This window comes from Polypterus senegalus, chromosome 11 (genome assembly GCF_016835505.1).
Source record: "Polypterus senegalus isolate Bchr_013 chromosome 11, ASM1683550v1, whole genome shotgun sequence".
In the NCBI taxonomy this organism is placed as follows: Eukaryota; Metazoa; Chordata; class Cladistia; order Polypteriformes; family Polypteridae; genus Polypterus; species Polypterus senegalus.
Genome location: NC_053164.1, coordinates 152,327,851 through 152,343,763, shown reverse-complemented (window position 1 = coordinate 152,343,763; position 15,913 = coordinate 152,327,851). Strand labels below are relative to the sequence as shown.

At 43.2% G+C, this 15,913-nt stretch overlaps 1 protein-coding gene across 13 annotated transcripts in view; it reads left to right on the top strand.

Moving 5' to 3' along the window:
- Positions 1-15,913, top strand: part of dnm1l (dynamin 1-like) — a 200,844-nt gene that overhangs the window by 70,565 nt on the left and 114,366 nt on the right. For all 13 annotated transcript variants that reach the window (XM_039769937.1, XM_039769930.1, XM_039769935.1 and 10 more), the window contains one exon: positions 13,293-13,379. In XM_039769937.1, coding sequence (XP_039625871.1) covers positions 13,293-13,379 — 87 coding nt within the window. The remainder of the gene's footprint in view (positions 1-13,292; positions 13,380-15,913) is intronic.

Below are 15,913 nucleotides of genomic sequence, written 5' to 3'. Positions count from 1 at the left end.
TATAGTTGCGCTGCCTCTACTGCCGTGACATCATCGTAAACGCGCCACAAACAAACACACAACAATGGAGCATATCGACGGAATGGTGTTCTTCACTTCCACTTCACGGCAACTTGCACGAGCACCTGTTTGAACCACTCCGGCTGTTGTGGTCCTTTATACTCCTGTAGTCGCTCTTCATTTTTTTTTAACTTGTCCCTACACTGTTTGTAAGTCCGATGGTAGCCGTGTGTGCCCAAGAGCTTAGCGACCTCCTGAAAAACGTTTTCATTCCGCGTCGCCCCATCCAGCTCTCGCTGGATCCACTCCTCGGCTACCAACGAGAGGAATGTCTGTACTTCCTCAATAGATCACTGAAACAGCCATTTTTGGTTAAAACAAAATGGTGCGTCCGAACCTTCGCTGGCTGTGCTAAAAAATCTAGCGGGTCTGTTGTTTCTCGTGTCGCAAGTTCAGTGACGCAGTAATGACGATTTTCTCCGGCCAATCAGTGACCAGCAGAGTTTACACGTCACGTTTTGGTAACGGTTCGGCGCTTGGAACCTCGGCTGAGGTGGTACTAAAAAAAGGACCAGGTACCAGGTACTGTTCCCAGTGGAAAACCCCCCAAAAGTGAGCTGAACTGAACCGTGTCGTGCCGTACTATGCAGTGGAAAAGCACCAATGGTGAGTTTTGGCCGCATTTTCCCCAGCTGCTTCATCCCTTTGCTCACTTATACAGGCAGTCCTATACGGCACACCTAAGTAGCTCTCATTGCGCACCAGTTGAAAAACACTTGTTTAGAGTATAATTGCAAAGTTGTTGATGATGATGAACAATTGAGGATGGGATTTGTGGAGTTTTACCACACATTTTTAATGTATGCCTATTTAAGACGTGCTCATTTCAGTTAAGTCAGTCTTTAGCAGTGCATTAAAAGTTTACAACCATGTCATTCATTTAAATTTACTTTTGACATGTGTGTCTCATATGCCATACTATTGTGCAAATTAATACATTTGCCTCATTTTCTTATTGCCTTCTTTTCATCTTGCCTTTTACGAAGGCATTTAAATTCAGATTGTACTTGATCAAGTAGTATTTAGTTAAAAGGTCAGGTTTTGGGTCGTCGTTTAAGATTAAACTATGCCATTAATTTTTTTTTTAATTCCTTTGTATTGATTTTACATTCATTTTGTGATTCAGTGTTGTAAAAAGGCACTATATAGCCGCCCGACCTGACACAGAGGCACACGTAAAATAAAACAACAATTTATTTTTCTTCACCTGGAGGGCACGTCTTTCATGTGTCCCCCAGCCACAGTACAGTCCCAAAACACCAATAAAGCACCAACACAGCACATTCTTCTTTTTTCACCACCACTCTTCCGTCAAGCTTCATCCTCCTCCTCCCGACTCTGGCCATTGAGTGGTGGTTGCTGGGCCCTTTTATAGTCCACCCGGAAGTGCTCCAGGTGGTTAATTGCAAAGTTCCAGCTGCACTTCCTGGTGTGGTGAATACGCTGCCCATACAGGCTCAGGAGTCCCAGCTGCAGCACCCCCTGGCGGCACCTGTGGGACCCAACAGGGCTGCGCCCAACTCCAATTCCCATGGAGCCCTGTGGGAAACCAAGACACTGCTCCAACCCGGGGGGTGGCCATCTAGCGTCCTTGGGGAGATATTGTACAGTCCATGGCTGCTCCTCCTGAACATATAGCAAAGGGACTCCCGACCGGGCATGGACCCCGGCCGTCTGCCACATTGCCCCTCTCTCCCCATGGGGCTCAACAGCATGTCCCGCGAGGGCTGGTCTTCTCCAGGAAGGGGAGACGGTGTCATCTGGTTCACAGGCCTGTCCTGTGGAAACATAACTGAGAAATCAGGAGGAGCTGACCCAACGTCCACGTCCTCTGGACATCCTCCAGGGACAACCCCTCCAGCCGTGACCACAGCGGCTGCATTCGTAGCAACGCCGCTTCCCTTTAGTCCGAACCCTGCCGGATCAGAAGCAGGATGGGAATTTCTGCCCCGATTTCCGTCTAGCCGAGTCCTTGTGGTGTCTCCACCACTCCACAGTGCATCCCTGTACTGTCTGTGAGCAGACAGGCTCATGCTGTGCACTGTCAGGAGTCCCCGTCTTCTCTTTCCGGTCCTCCTCCTTCTCTGGGGCGCACTGACGGTCAGGCTTCCCTTGAACATTCCATACAATTATGCGATTATTTCATTTTTTTTAATCGATTCCCAGCCCTAGTTTTCCCCAATATAAACTAAATAAAACATGCAAAAAATGTTTCTTTAGGGAATTCTATCCAAAAACACTTGATTTTACAGTACATAACCAAGACATTTTATGATACACTTAATTTTCTTTTGTTCCGTAATCTGTCATTGTACCAAGATTAAATGTCATATCCAATTGCATTGCAAAGTTATATTGTTTGGCACAAGGTGTCTCCCTGTTCAGAAACATAGCAACCATTTTTGTAAACATTTAGTTTCTTGTACCTAAACAATCTCTCAAAACAAGTATTGTAGTAAAAGTAACAATTTATTTTCTATATATACACAATCTGAACCAACAAGTAAACACATTTGTAAATTTGTAAACTTTGTACTTATCCAAACCTTTGCTTTCAAAATAATTTTTCATGCTAGTCCATGAAACAGTTTCTGTTTAGCAGTAGGCACAGTGAAAGCTTACATTTTATACACGATATTTGGATTTTTTTGCTGCAATTCACACATCTTCTCCTGCCTTATGTTGCATTGGCTCCACATAAGTTAATTATATTACTTGATGTTTTGTTTTTTTTTTTTATATTCTATGTCTGGAATAAACTAAGTACTAACATTTTCAGGCAGTTACAGAGAAATATAACAGATATGGTTAAAAATGACTCAGAAAGATTCTTCTACTTTTTTAGTCGTAAAAGAACTATTACAGTGGAGATGAAGTGCATAAAGCACTTGCAGACTTTATTATAATGGTATTTGGATACATTTTGTTCACGCTATGAAGAATTTACAATTTTTATAGAGTACAAGTATAAAGAGATTATGTTTAAGTTTTATAAAGCATAGTTGAAGCCTCACCTGAAGTACTGCATGCAGTTTTGGTATCTTGGCTACATAAAAAGACACAGCGACAGAGAAGAGCAACTATGTTGATTCTGGGACTGAGAGGTATTAGCGTATCAGGAAAAATGAAAGGAGCTGAACCTTTTCAGTTTAAACAGATATTAACACTAGAATTACCAAAGCTTACAAAAAACTTGTAAATATGGGCCCACCTTAAATCCGCTCACACATCTCTCCATTCAGAGTCTTTTGTCTTGTAAATGGGTCGATAAGCCCAAGCAGCAAACAGCCTTCTATACCATCCCCCCTACCGCTGCAGAAACTGCAAAAACCTCTCCCAACTGAAGCCTTGTTTATCATGGAGTCGGGTACCTACAGCTGTATATGCTAAAAAATATATTGTTATTTGGAGCACATGCATTGCATGTGTGTTCCGTGTCTACAAAGATCTATGTAGGTGTAAGCATGACAGAAATGTTGAACACATACCTAAAACACAAACTTTTTCCATGTTTTACTACAAACGACAAAATTTTGACATGAAGTGTATAATGTGTGTAGACTGAAGTCCATATATCAAATACGCACTTTCACAAAAGGTACAAATATAACAGAACAAGTGCGCTTTTATTCAAAGAAATTGCGTTAGTGTACGTCCTTGTAGCGACTGCTTTGGTAGTACAATAGTTAGAGCTGCTGACTCCTATTCAAAAGCTCGCCGGTTCGAGTCTTCACGTGTCACAGAAAAAAAGTTTTGAATAGTGAGCTGCTCTTATTGTTACTATTATACAGTACAAACATACATTTGATTTGAGTCTGTAACGGCCGGTGTAAATGTATGGTAGTTGTAAAGGTTAGCGTTTTTTTATTCTGTTTTATTCTTTCAGTCGCGTTCACACTCGCCCTGATCTGACACTGCTGTTTTCAAATAAACACAAGCTATAACAGTGGTGAACTCAGATCGGAGAAAGACAACAGAAGCCCTCCCCACAAGAAATGTCCACTTGCATATAAGAACAACGCAGCAGCACCAGGTGTAAAGGCAAAAGATGGCATCATTTCGATGCAGGACGAGGTCCGTCATCATCCTGCCAGTCAGTTTGCCCCACACCTGTCCTTCAATGAAACTGCATTTACAGAGCTCGCCAAAATATTGTGCAAATTCCTGTTTGTGATTATGTTTTGTGATGGTCTTTACTTAGGAAACATTTATGTTACCTATTTAAAAGCCAAATTGAATGTTATTTACCTTGTGTGACAGATAAGGGGCAGTATCGCTTCCTTGAACCCCTGTCCACGACTCTAGATACCAGGTAAAAGTCCACAAGTTGACTTTATTAAATCTCCACTGTGCACAAAGCACCCTCTCCTCCACTATACTCATACAATAGTAACAATAACCAATCCTCCAACTCACAGACGCGTTGCCCTCCTACCACCCAACTCAGCTCACCGTCTGGGAGCTCCCATAGTCCTTTTAAATACCCTGACCCAGAAGCGTTCCAATCCCCAGTCCAAGTGACTCTCAATCCCTTCGTGGTCAGGTACAAGTCCTTTCTTTTCACCCTGGAAGCACGTCACTCTTTCTCTGACTCACTTCCGGGTTATAGGGCACGAAGAAGTCTTCGGTCCTCCCTGCAGCTCCCTCTTGCGGCCCCTGTGGTATCCAGCAGGGTCTTGTATAAAAACTACATGTCCCATGACTCCCTGCTGTTCTTCAGGTCACCTCCATACTGCAGGGAGGGCTCCATCTGGCGGCCTGAGGGTATTGGCCGGGATGACAAGCCGGCCACATCTCACACTTGGTTTATTTACTTATCTTCCTATAGCTTAAAGTCACAAGTAGACTGCAGAGCTTCCTCTGTTTGATCGACAAGGGCATGCTCACAAATACGCATGTAATGCCACGAAAAATGCCTGCTGACACTTTAGTACGTGAGCAATGGTACAAGAATGCAGTTGGACTTCTTTTTTGGATACATACACCGTCCAGATCTAAACACTAGCATGGAGAGTCGTTCACGTACAGAAGAGTCTATAGCTGTAGTCAGAAAAGTCAGATTAAATGTGATTTACCTTGATTTATTTACTTAAATAACATTCAATCTGACTTTTATATAGGTAACATATAAATGTTTCCTATGTAAAGACCATCACAAGACATAATCACAAACAGGAGTTTGCACGATACGTTGGCGAGCTCTGTAAGCCGTGCTGTTTCATTGAAGGACAGGTGTGGGGCAGACTGACTGGCAGGATGACACCGGATGTTATCCTTTATCGAAATGGTGCCATCTTTCGCTTTTACACCTGGTGCAGTGGCGTTGTTCTTATATGCTAGTGGACATTTCTTGCAGGGAGGGCTTCTGTTCTCTTTCTCCAATCTGAGTTCACCATTGTTATAGTTCATCTTTATTTGCAAACAGCAGTGTCAGATCGGGGCGAGTGTGAACGCGACTGAGAAAATAAAACTGAATAAAAAACGCTAACCTTTACAAGTACCATACATTTACACTGGCTGTTACAGACTCAAATTAAATGTATGTTTTTATTGTATAACAGTAACAATAAGAGCAGCTCACTACTCAAAACGTTTTTTCTGTGACACATAAAGACTTGAACCGGCAAGGTTTTGAGTCCACATCTCTTACTGCTGTACTACCAAAGCAGTTGCTACAAGGATGTACACTTAACGCAATTCTTTTTCTCCGGTTGTAGTCTTGAATAAAAGTGCACTTTTTCTGTTATATTTGCACCTTTTGTGAAAGTGCGCATTTGATATTTGGACTTTAGTCTTCACACATTATATACTTCAAGTCAAACTTTTGTCATTGGTTCTAAAACATGAAAAAGTTTGTCTTTTAGATATGTGTTCAACATTTCTGTCATGCTACACTTACACAGATCTTTGTAGACACAGAACATGCATGAAATGCATGTGTTCCAAATAACAATATATTTTTTAGCTTATACAGCTCTAGGTACCTGACTCCCTGATAAACAATGCATGAGCTTAGAGAGGTTTTTGCAGTTTCTGAGGCAGTGGAAGGATGGGATAGCCGGCTGCTTGCTCCTTGAGCTTATCGAAACATTTACAACATAAAAGACGCTGAATGGAGACATGCGGGCAGATTTAAGTTGGGCCGGATTTACGAGCTTTTTCATAAGCTTTTGGTAATTCTAGTGTTAAGAGGTGACATGTTTGAAGTTTTTAAATTATGAAAGGAATTAGTACAGTGGATCCAGGCTGATACTCTATACTGAGTTTAACAAGAATGCAGGAACACAGCTAGAATCTTCTTAAGGGTGACATTAGAAAGCTTTTCATCACACAGTTGTAAAAAGTACTCAGAAATGATACTTGAATAAAAGTAGAAGTGTTTTGTCAAATATTTACTTTCACTGAAGTAACAAGTATATCAGTTAATTATCTTTCAAAAGTACTCAAGTACAAAATGATAAAGTACATTTTATAGTAATAAAAAGAATAGTCTTTGATGTGTACATACAGCTTATTTTACATTGCCTTGCCTTTGTTTTTAAATGCGATAGATACTTTATTAATCCCAAGTGGAAATTCACATACTCCAGCAGCAGCATACTGATAAAAAACAATATTAAATTAAAGATTGATAAAAATGGAGGTATATCAGACAATAACTTTGAATAATGTTAACGTTTATCCCCCCCAGGTGGGACTGAAGAGTCATATAGTGTGGGGGAGGAACGATCTCCTCAGTCTGTTAGTGGAGCAGGACAGTGACAGCAGTCTGTCACTGAAGCTGCTCCTCTGTCTGTAGATGATACTGTTTAGGGGATGCAGTAGATTCTCCATGATTGACAGGAGCCTGCTCAGCGCCCGTCACTCTGCCACGGATGTCAAACTGTCCAGCTCCATGCCTACAATAGAGCCTGCCTTCCTCACCAGTTTGTCCAAGTGTGAGGCGTCCCTCTTCTTTATTCTGCCTCCCCAGCACACCACTGCGTAGAAGAGGGGGCTCGCCACAACCGTCTGATATAACATCTATCAATCATAATATTGATATTGATAATGACATCACATCAATATTGTTTAAGGACAGTAATTTTTATTTTCTAAGTGATTCTCTTGTGTTTTTGTGAGATTTCATGTTGAGGTCACAAGATATATTGTACAAAAAAGAGAAGTATAAGTGAATGATTATTATCTTGTGGGAACAAGAGCAGAATGTTATATGCACAGTATACTATCCTGTGGCAACAAAATATATTTATTTTCCTTTAAGGACAAGTACAATTAGCCTTACATGTTGTAATAAGTGGAGACCAGAGACGTGGAAAGGTTTGGGGCAGCCACCCGTTTATTACGGTTTCCTGGCTGCAAAAGTCTTTGAGGCATTGCAAGAGTTCGTTACAACAACAGAGTCCAAAACAGAACTGCCTGCCTAAGCAAAGGCAGTGAGCTTTATAGCACAGAGGGCGGAAATGATGTCGTCCTCTGGGCCGGAACTGGAAGTGACATCATCCTTGGGGCGGAACCGAAGTGACCTCATTCTTGGGGCCGGAACCGAAGTGATGTGTCCTTCCTGGAAATGGCTGCTCCTGGTGGGATTTCCCGGGTAAGACCTGCAGAGAACTTAGAAAGAGCGTCAGTGCACCCGCCCCCCCCCCCGGGCAGATGTATAAACAGTATTTTCTAAGCCCTTCAGCTGCTTCCCATGCACACGTGTGTGACAAGACTCCCCCCTCAGCCCAGACCCGTCGGGTCGGGCGACCTGCACCGAGAGGTCGTGGGCCCGGAGAGGGCATCGGCGTTGGCATGAAGAGACCCCTGTCGATGAACGGCGTATACTTGTACTGCTGCAGGTCAAGAAACCACCTCGTGACCCGCGGATTCGACTCCTGTGAAGGCCCATCCACTTCAGAGGTGCATGATCCGTCACCAGAGTGAACACGCGACCCAAGAGGTAGTACCGCAGCTGAGTTACCGCCCATTTGATCGCCAGAGCCTCTTTCTCCACCGCCGTACCTGGTCTCCCTGTCCAACAGTTTCCGGCTCAGGTACATAACGGGGTGTTCAACACCGTCGACGCTTTGGCTCAACACGGCACCCAAGCCTGTGTCCGGCGTCCGTCTGGAGGATAAAAGGAGAGAGAAGTTAGGGGAGATCAAGATAGGTGCTGAAGTCAGAGCCCTTTTAAGTCACTGAATGCAGCCCCGCTTTATCAGACCATACCACCGTATTAGGAGCTCTTTTCTTCGTCAAGTCGGTCAAGGGCGCCACTCTCTCGGAGAAGCGAGGCACAAACCGGCGGTAGTACACCGCCAAACCGAGAAAGGATTGGACTTGCCGCTTGGTTTGCGGACGGGCCAGGCCATTATGGCTTGCAACTTGGAACACTGTGGCCTCACAGTACCCGCCCACTAGGTAGCCCAAATATTTGGCTTCCTCAATCCAAAGAAACATTTCTTGGGGTTGATTCGAGCCCGCCTCTCCCAGTGTCCGTAATACTGCTGTGACCTGCTGTATGTGTTCCTTCCAGGTGCTGGAATAGATGACAACGTCATCCAGATAGGCAGCACAGAACGAGTTATGGGGCGGAGCACTTTGTCCACCAGGCGCTGAAAAGTCGCAGGCCCCGTGTAACCCGAATGGAAGGACACGATACTGCCAGTGTCCGCTAGGAGTGCTAAACGCGTTTTTTTCCTTCGCGGACTCCGTTAAAGGAACCTGCCAGTACCCCTTTGTCATGTCAAGTGTAGTCAAGAATTTGGCTGGTCCCAGTCTCGAGGAGGTCATCCACGCGAGGCATGGGATAAGCATCAAATCGGAAACTTGGTTAAGCCGACGGAAGTCATTGCAAAACCTCCAACTGCCGTCAGGCTTAGCAATCAAGGCGATGGGACTGGACCAGGGACTACTACTCTCCTCGATTACTCCTAGTGCCAGCATTCGCTTGATTTCCAGTTCCACTTCTACTTTCTTTGCCTCCGGAGTCTGTAGGGTCGCTCACGGACGATCACCCCGGTCAGTCAATATGTATGCGCAATCAGAGAGGTCCGACCTGGTTGTTCACTTACCACCTCTGGGACAGAGCGGATAGCTGCTTGAGCTCTTGTTTCTGTCTGGGGATAGCTGCTCGCGAAATTAAGGGAACTTACTTCCGCAAGAGAGAGCAGGGCTGTCGGAGGAGGGATCGGGATCCCTCTCCTTCCACGGTTTCAGCAGGTTTACATGATATATTCGCTCAGCTGGTCGGCGATTGGGCTGTTTCACCAAATAGTCAACCAGTCCCTTCCTCTCCTTAATTTCGTAGGGGCCTAGCCAATGTGCGAGCAGTTTAGAGTGAGAAGTTGGTACCAATACCATGACGCGATCCCCGGTTGGAACTCCCGTGCCATGGTCATAAAGGCGGGCCTGTGCTGATTGCGCCTCCTCTATATGACTTTTTAGAATCGGTCTTATTGCATCAAATCTATGCGCAATTGGGCGATATATTCCAAAATATTAGTGGAGGGCTGTGCCTCCCCTTCCCAGCCCTCTTTTAAAATATCTAATAAACCCCGGGGTTGTCTTCCGTACAATAATTCAAATGGAGAGAACCCCGTAGAGGCTTGAGGAACTTCCGTAGCAAAGAGGACAAGGGGGAGGAGTTGGTCCCAATTCCTCCCATCCTTGCTGACTACCTTACGTAGCATTTGCTTGAGAGTTTGATTAAATCTCTCCACTAGCCATCGGTTTGAGGATGATACACCGAGGTTTTAAATGCTTTATTTTCAGTAACTTGGCAGTCTCCTTGAGCGTTTCCGAGGTAAAAGGCGTTCCTTGGTCCGTCAGGACTTCTCTAGGAATGCCTACCGCGAAAAGACTCCTACTAGTTCCGTGCAATATTTTTGTGGTAGCCGAAAGCAACGGAACGGCTTCAGGGAATCGGGTAGCATAATCCACGAGGACGAGTATATATTTATATCCTCGGGCTGAGGGTTCTAGGGGTCCTACTATATCCACCCCAATCCGGTCAAAGGGAACGTCAATAAGGGGAAGGGGGACCAGAGGAGCACGATCCTTCCTAGGAATTTGCCGCAGTTGACATTCCGGACAGGAAATGCAAAAACGGCGAACCTCCTCATTGATCCCCAGCCAAAAAAACCGGAGCTTAATTCTCTCTAATGTTTTATCGGAGCAAGATGGCCTCCAAGAAGGTGGGAGTGTGCTAACTCGCAAACCTGCCGCCGGTAGGTCCGCGGGATTAGCAACAACTTCCGGACCTTCCCCTCATGTTCAGCGACCCGATACAACAATTCATTATCAATGACAAAGTGAGGTCCCTGTGGCATGGGCAAATGCGCGCGTTGGCCATTAACGAGAACCACTGCATTCTTTATGTGTTTCAGAGAGTCGTCATTCCACTGTTCTCTCTTGAAAGAAGCGGTGTTGCTCTAAACTGAAAGTGCAACTCAGAGAGAGGGTCGGTCTGACCTCAAGGGGCGGAGATCCTCCTCGCTGCCGGGCGCTAGTGGATGGCGTAGTAGCCCGCGACGGTCCGGGAGTGTCTTCGTCACTCTCTTGGCCTACGCCCCACTCCCTGTCGGCTGATTACGGTGTGGAAGCAGCTTGAGATGAATCGTTGTCATCTATAACGAGGCCATAAGTTTTCGGGAATGCTTTCTAAACTACGCGTTACTATCAGACCAGTCCGCCCGAGGATTACGGAAGCGGAGGATCCGGATGCACCGCCACGGTAAGCTGTCGAAGGGTTCCTCCGAGACATATGTAACACCGGGCGGTATTGTATGGCGGATATCTCCGTGTATACATTTTAGACTGGTCTTTTTTAATCCATTGTTGCGGTAGAAAAGCGGCGAGCAACGACAGACACGTTACTGCCGGAATCAAACAGCGCTGTTATCTTATGTCCATTAATAAGAAGCTCCCCCGTATGTTTATCCGCCAGGGGATTGCTAAGGGCACACAAACAACCCGCCATTGTCCCCTACGGTCCGCCTTGTTCCCCGACAGGTCGCAAGCCAGACGGCCCGGCGACTTCGGAACAAGCTCTGGAATGCGTGGAAGGGACTGCTTTAGTAGGACATAGCTCCCGGGTAGTCCACAGAGCGGCTGTTCTGCCCTCCCAGGTTTCACAGCCGGCCTCTGGGTTTGCAAGAGCTGTAGCAGCTCGTCCATAGAATGGAATTCGCCCCAGGCGGCTGGGCAAATTCCTGGGGTAGTCTTTTAGCAGCAGAAAACAGGCCACTTGCTGCACTATTTGTAAGGGGTTAACTCAATGGCGTAGCCACTCACCCACCTGTTGCCAGAGAGCCATAGCCTGCTCTGACAGCCCTTTGCTTGGGTTAAACTCCCAGTTTATGATTTCCTTCACCTGCGGCCTGGGGACAACCCATCGTTAACTGGGACCTTGGTCCCGATGGGCAGCTCGGCTTTCCTGCCAAGGAGAGCATACTGAGCCACTCGTGTGTGTTCCCCAGAAGCCAGCCCACGCCTGTGGGTCCCCTCTACGTTCTCCACGAGATGGGTGGTCCACACCGGGTTATGCTCATGGAGCAGAGCCTGCACAGCGTCCTTCCTGACCCTCTGGCACTCCCGCCCAAACTCGGCCCGGTACTCACCCACCTGGTTCCGTGATAGTTCGTGTCCCGGGTTCATCGGGGACACCATCCTGCCGACTACGCCACTGTAATAAGTGGAGACCAGAGGCGTGAAAGGTTTGGGGCAGCCACCCGTTTATTACGGTTTCCGGCTGCAAAAGTCTTTGAGGCATTGCAAAGTTGTTACACAACAGAGTCCAAAACAGAACTGCCTGCCTAAGCAAAGGCAGTGAGCTTTATAGCACAGAGGGCGGAAATGATGTCGTCCTCTGGGCCGGAACTGGAAGTGACATCATCCTTGGGGCGGAACCGAAGTGACCTCATTCTTGGGGCGGAACCGAAGTGATGTGTCCTTCCTGGAAATGGCTGCTCCTGGTGGGATTTCCCGGGTAAGACCTGCAGAGAACTTAGAAAGAGCGTCAGTGCACCCCCTGGGTAGATGTATAAACAGTATTTTCTAAGCCCTTCAGCTGCTTCCCATGCACACGTGTGTGACAATGTGTACAGTTGGTTTTAGTGGCTTTGTGAATGCAAATGGATCGGCAAACATAATTGATAAAGTTAAGCTTTAAATTTGGTTTATTTTACAAAGACATTCTTTGTTTTAGTTCACTGTGCTACTTTATATAAATTCAAAAAATTGAAACAGACCTACCATCCACCTTGAACATCCTGGGCTATGCTACAGATTAATCACTGTTTAATTCTCCAAACAGTTAAAATCATCAACTTCATTTTTATTACATTTATAAATAAAAAAAGCAAGAAACAAGAAAGACTCTTTAATATAGAGAGTGGAACTATGACCTATTTGTAGAGATATAATTTACCCAATCTCTCTGAATGGCCAGGAACACTAAAGAGTCTGGGCCTGTTTATACCAACCAGTTTGCCACACATCCACCCTGCACTCACTTGATGTACACAGTTTATGCTCCCTGTTTTTGTTAGTGTCAAGATGAATAACTGAAGTGTGGTACTAGTCAGTGTGGATATGACTTACATTGTGACTCCCCTACTGATATACTTGGCAGCAGTAGATGAGATGCTCCTGCTCCAGAGAAAAGAAGAAGAAAAAATATAAAAAGAAAAGCAAAAAGTTAAATGAGCATCTCGCAACCTCATAACTTGAATAGATACACAATATAAAGTGAATAGAGTGAAAATCAACACTGATTGTGTTTATTATACTTAACTGAAATAAAGAGAGATTTTATAAGGGGAATTGTTATATTACATTTCAGAATTGTGGTTTATGTTTACTAAGAATTATCTTTTGCTTAGTGTAGAATACATTAGCAACTAGTCTAGAAGACTAGAAATTTTGGGACCTTTAAATCTGAAATTGATATTCTTCTGGAACAATTAGGTGGATAATATGGGAAAGCTTTGTTGGGCTGAATGCCCATTTCTTGACAAAATGTTTGCAAAGTTTCATTCTGAAAGGCATTAAAAAGATAACAAACAGTTCAATTGTTCAAAGAGTATAATTAGACATATTGTAGAAGAATACGTGCTACAATTTAAGGCCTTTCCTGAGACAGTACCTTCTGTTGAGCTTTTAAGGGCATGAAAAGTAAAATATAACATTAAAATGTCATGATGTTAAGAATTTTTAAGAGTTATGTGAAAACTTATTTTCTCTAGGGTATAAGTCCAGAGCCTATTCACCTGAAAATCTTTTCACCTCATGTTGTCAACCTTACACTGGTGGATCTTCCTGGCATAACTAAGGTATGCAAATATAAAATATTTCAGATTACTTTGTTAAAGTTAATATTGTTTTATCACAGTTAGGTAACGGTGCCTGCAGCAATAACATTTTACACTATCTCTTGATGTATTTTTGATTATTATCTGTTTTCAGCTTCTCAAAGTTGTAACAGATGTATTGTTGGTGGATCTCTAATGAAAATAGTTTGCTGTATTACTCATATTGCTTGTATTACATGTACTCGTATTACTCAGATGGCTGTATGGATGCTGTTTTGGTGTATGGGTGAGCTACTCCATTAAGCTAATTTATAGTCATGATTTTGAAACCAATTTGCTACTTTTCTGGTTTTACAACTTTAGCATCATCCTTTATTTTTAGTTAAGTGCATTACTACCAAGAATCAAAGTACCTGATTTTCTGCATAATATCTGTTTTAGTCATTGCCATAGAGTAGAAGCTGTCAAATGAAACATGCACATACAAGTTTTTGGAACTCTCACATAGTGATTCTTTATTAATATGATAACTGGTTGTAGATATTTGAAAAATTTCAGTTCAGTTTTAAGTAAAGTGTAATACGCTAATTCAGATTGCACTGTGATGGCTGTAGTTTATAGTGTGAAGATATGGCAATCCTTGCAAACATTATGCTTCAAATTAACTTCTTTCTTCTCTGTTCCATTCTAAAAACCAAGGTGGATCCATAGATTTAAATGTTAACATAGTATTTTGGATTAGAGTTTTTGCAGCCTTGCAAATATTAGTGGATCCAATTACTCCCCCAATACAAATAAATAAGAATGTGATTGTGTTTTATTCATCAGACTAAATTGGAAGGAAACTAACTTCATCATTTTACTCATATGGGTGAAGTTTGGGTATAGATGTCAGTTTCCATATATTATCCACTACAGTGGATTCTGCGATTAATCTTTCAGCACCACTCTTGAATTCAATGATATTTGACTGTTACTTTGTACAAGTCATATTAGTCTCCATTAGCCTCTTTTGTTAGCAGTGTGTTTGCTGCTATTGGATTTTTTAAATAAATTAGATTATGTTAAACTTTAAGTAAACTACTTTTAAGTAAATACATAAATATATATAAATAAATGTATATTGTGCAGAAATTTCTAAATGAACTTAAATAGTGTGCTGGGAGGAGGCATTGAATTGCCTGATAGCAGTAGGCAGAAGAGATCTCCTGAGGCTTGCTTATCACATCATGCTGAAATGAGCATGTTGCTAATTGTGCTCCAAGAGAACACCTTTTGGAGATTATGGAGCAAATTTTCATGATGGCATCCAATTTTTCCACAACAGCTTCCAGTGTGTCTAAGGTTCACCCTGTGATAGAGTGGGGCTTTCCTGATACTTTTCTTCAGGCGTTATGCATCTTTTGAGCTCAAGTTAATTCTTAGGAGACTGCATGCAGTGTAGAACAACACGCTGGCTACTATAGACTAATGGAATATTTCCAGCTGCTTTCCGCTAACATCAAAAGACCCGAGTCTCCTTAGGAAGGACAGTCTGCCCTGGCCCTTATTGTACAGTGTTCACTGTATTGTCAGACCAGTCCAGTTTGTTGTTTATGTGATCTCCTAGGTACTTGTAGCTTGGATATCCCATAAACCTATCTCCCACCATCCTACTCAAAGATCTGTGCCACACTTTTAACTTAACTAATCTCCTCAGTCTTTTCTCAGTTGGTGCGTGGTGTAGGCAGAACTTCAGAGAAGACCTCCTTGTTAGTTCTGCTGTATAGCTTTCCACCTAACTCTCTATAAGCTTAGTCTATAGAACTTCATGCCTGTCTTTACCTGTTTCATTTGTTCCAACATAGTCTGCTCTTTCCAGGAGCCTATCTACCTGTGCTGGAAAATCACCCACCTGTACAGCAGGAAGGTAACAAACTCAGTCCTGTACATATGACAGAGCAAATCGTGCCTCTATCCTTTTTCCTCATTTATAGTACATATTTTTATGTAGAGAGGTGAAATTCACCTCCAGAAGAAGTATACTGCAGTTTTAATCGATTTCTTCTTTCATCTTGTCCTTCCACTTACATTTTGAGTCAGAATTAATCTCAATTAAAAGGTCAAAAGGTGTTTTTGTTTAACAAATTTTAGATTTCGGTGTCCTCCTGCTTTGAGAATGTTACAACTTCTGACAGAATAGAAAAAGAAAACTACAAATTATTAAAGCAAAAAAGCATAATCATTATTAAGATATATAGTCCATAAAAGGCAATAATACATGAGACATGATCTGTTATTGTACTAAATCCATTTTAAAACTGATGAAAAGTTGCTTTATGAAGGATTAAAAATATAGCCAAATGATAATATCAAAGCAATAATTCAGTTTAATTAGAAAGTTAAGCCTTTTTGTTGTATGTTATTAATTTTAACAACCTTTTTAAAATTTAGCTTAATTTTTAAATAATTCATTTTGTAATTAAATGGCGCAGAGATGAATTGGGGACCATTCCTGTTTCATTATCCTTGCAGGTAGGGGGTTGACTGCATGAATGTTTGAATTTCTTAGCAAT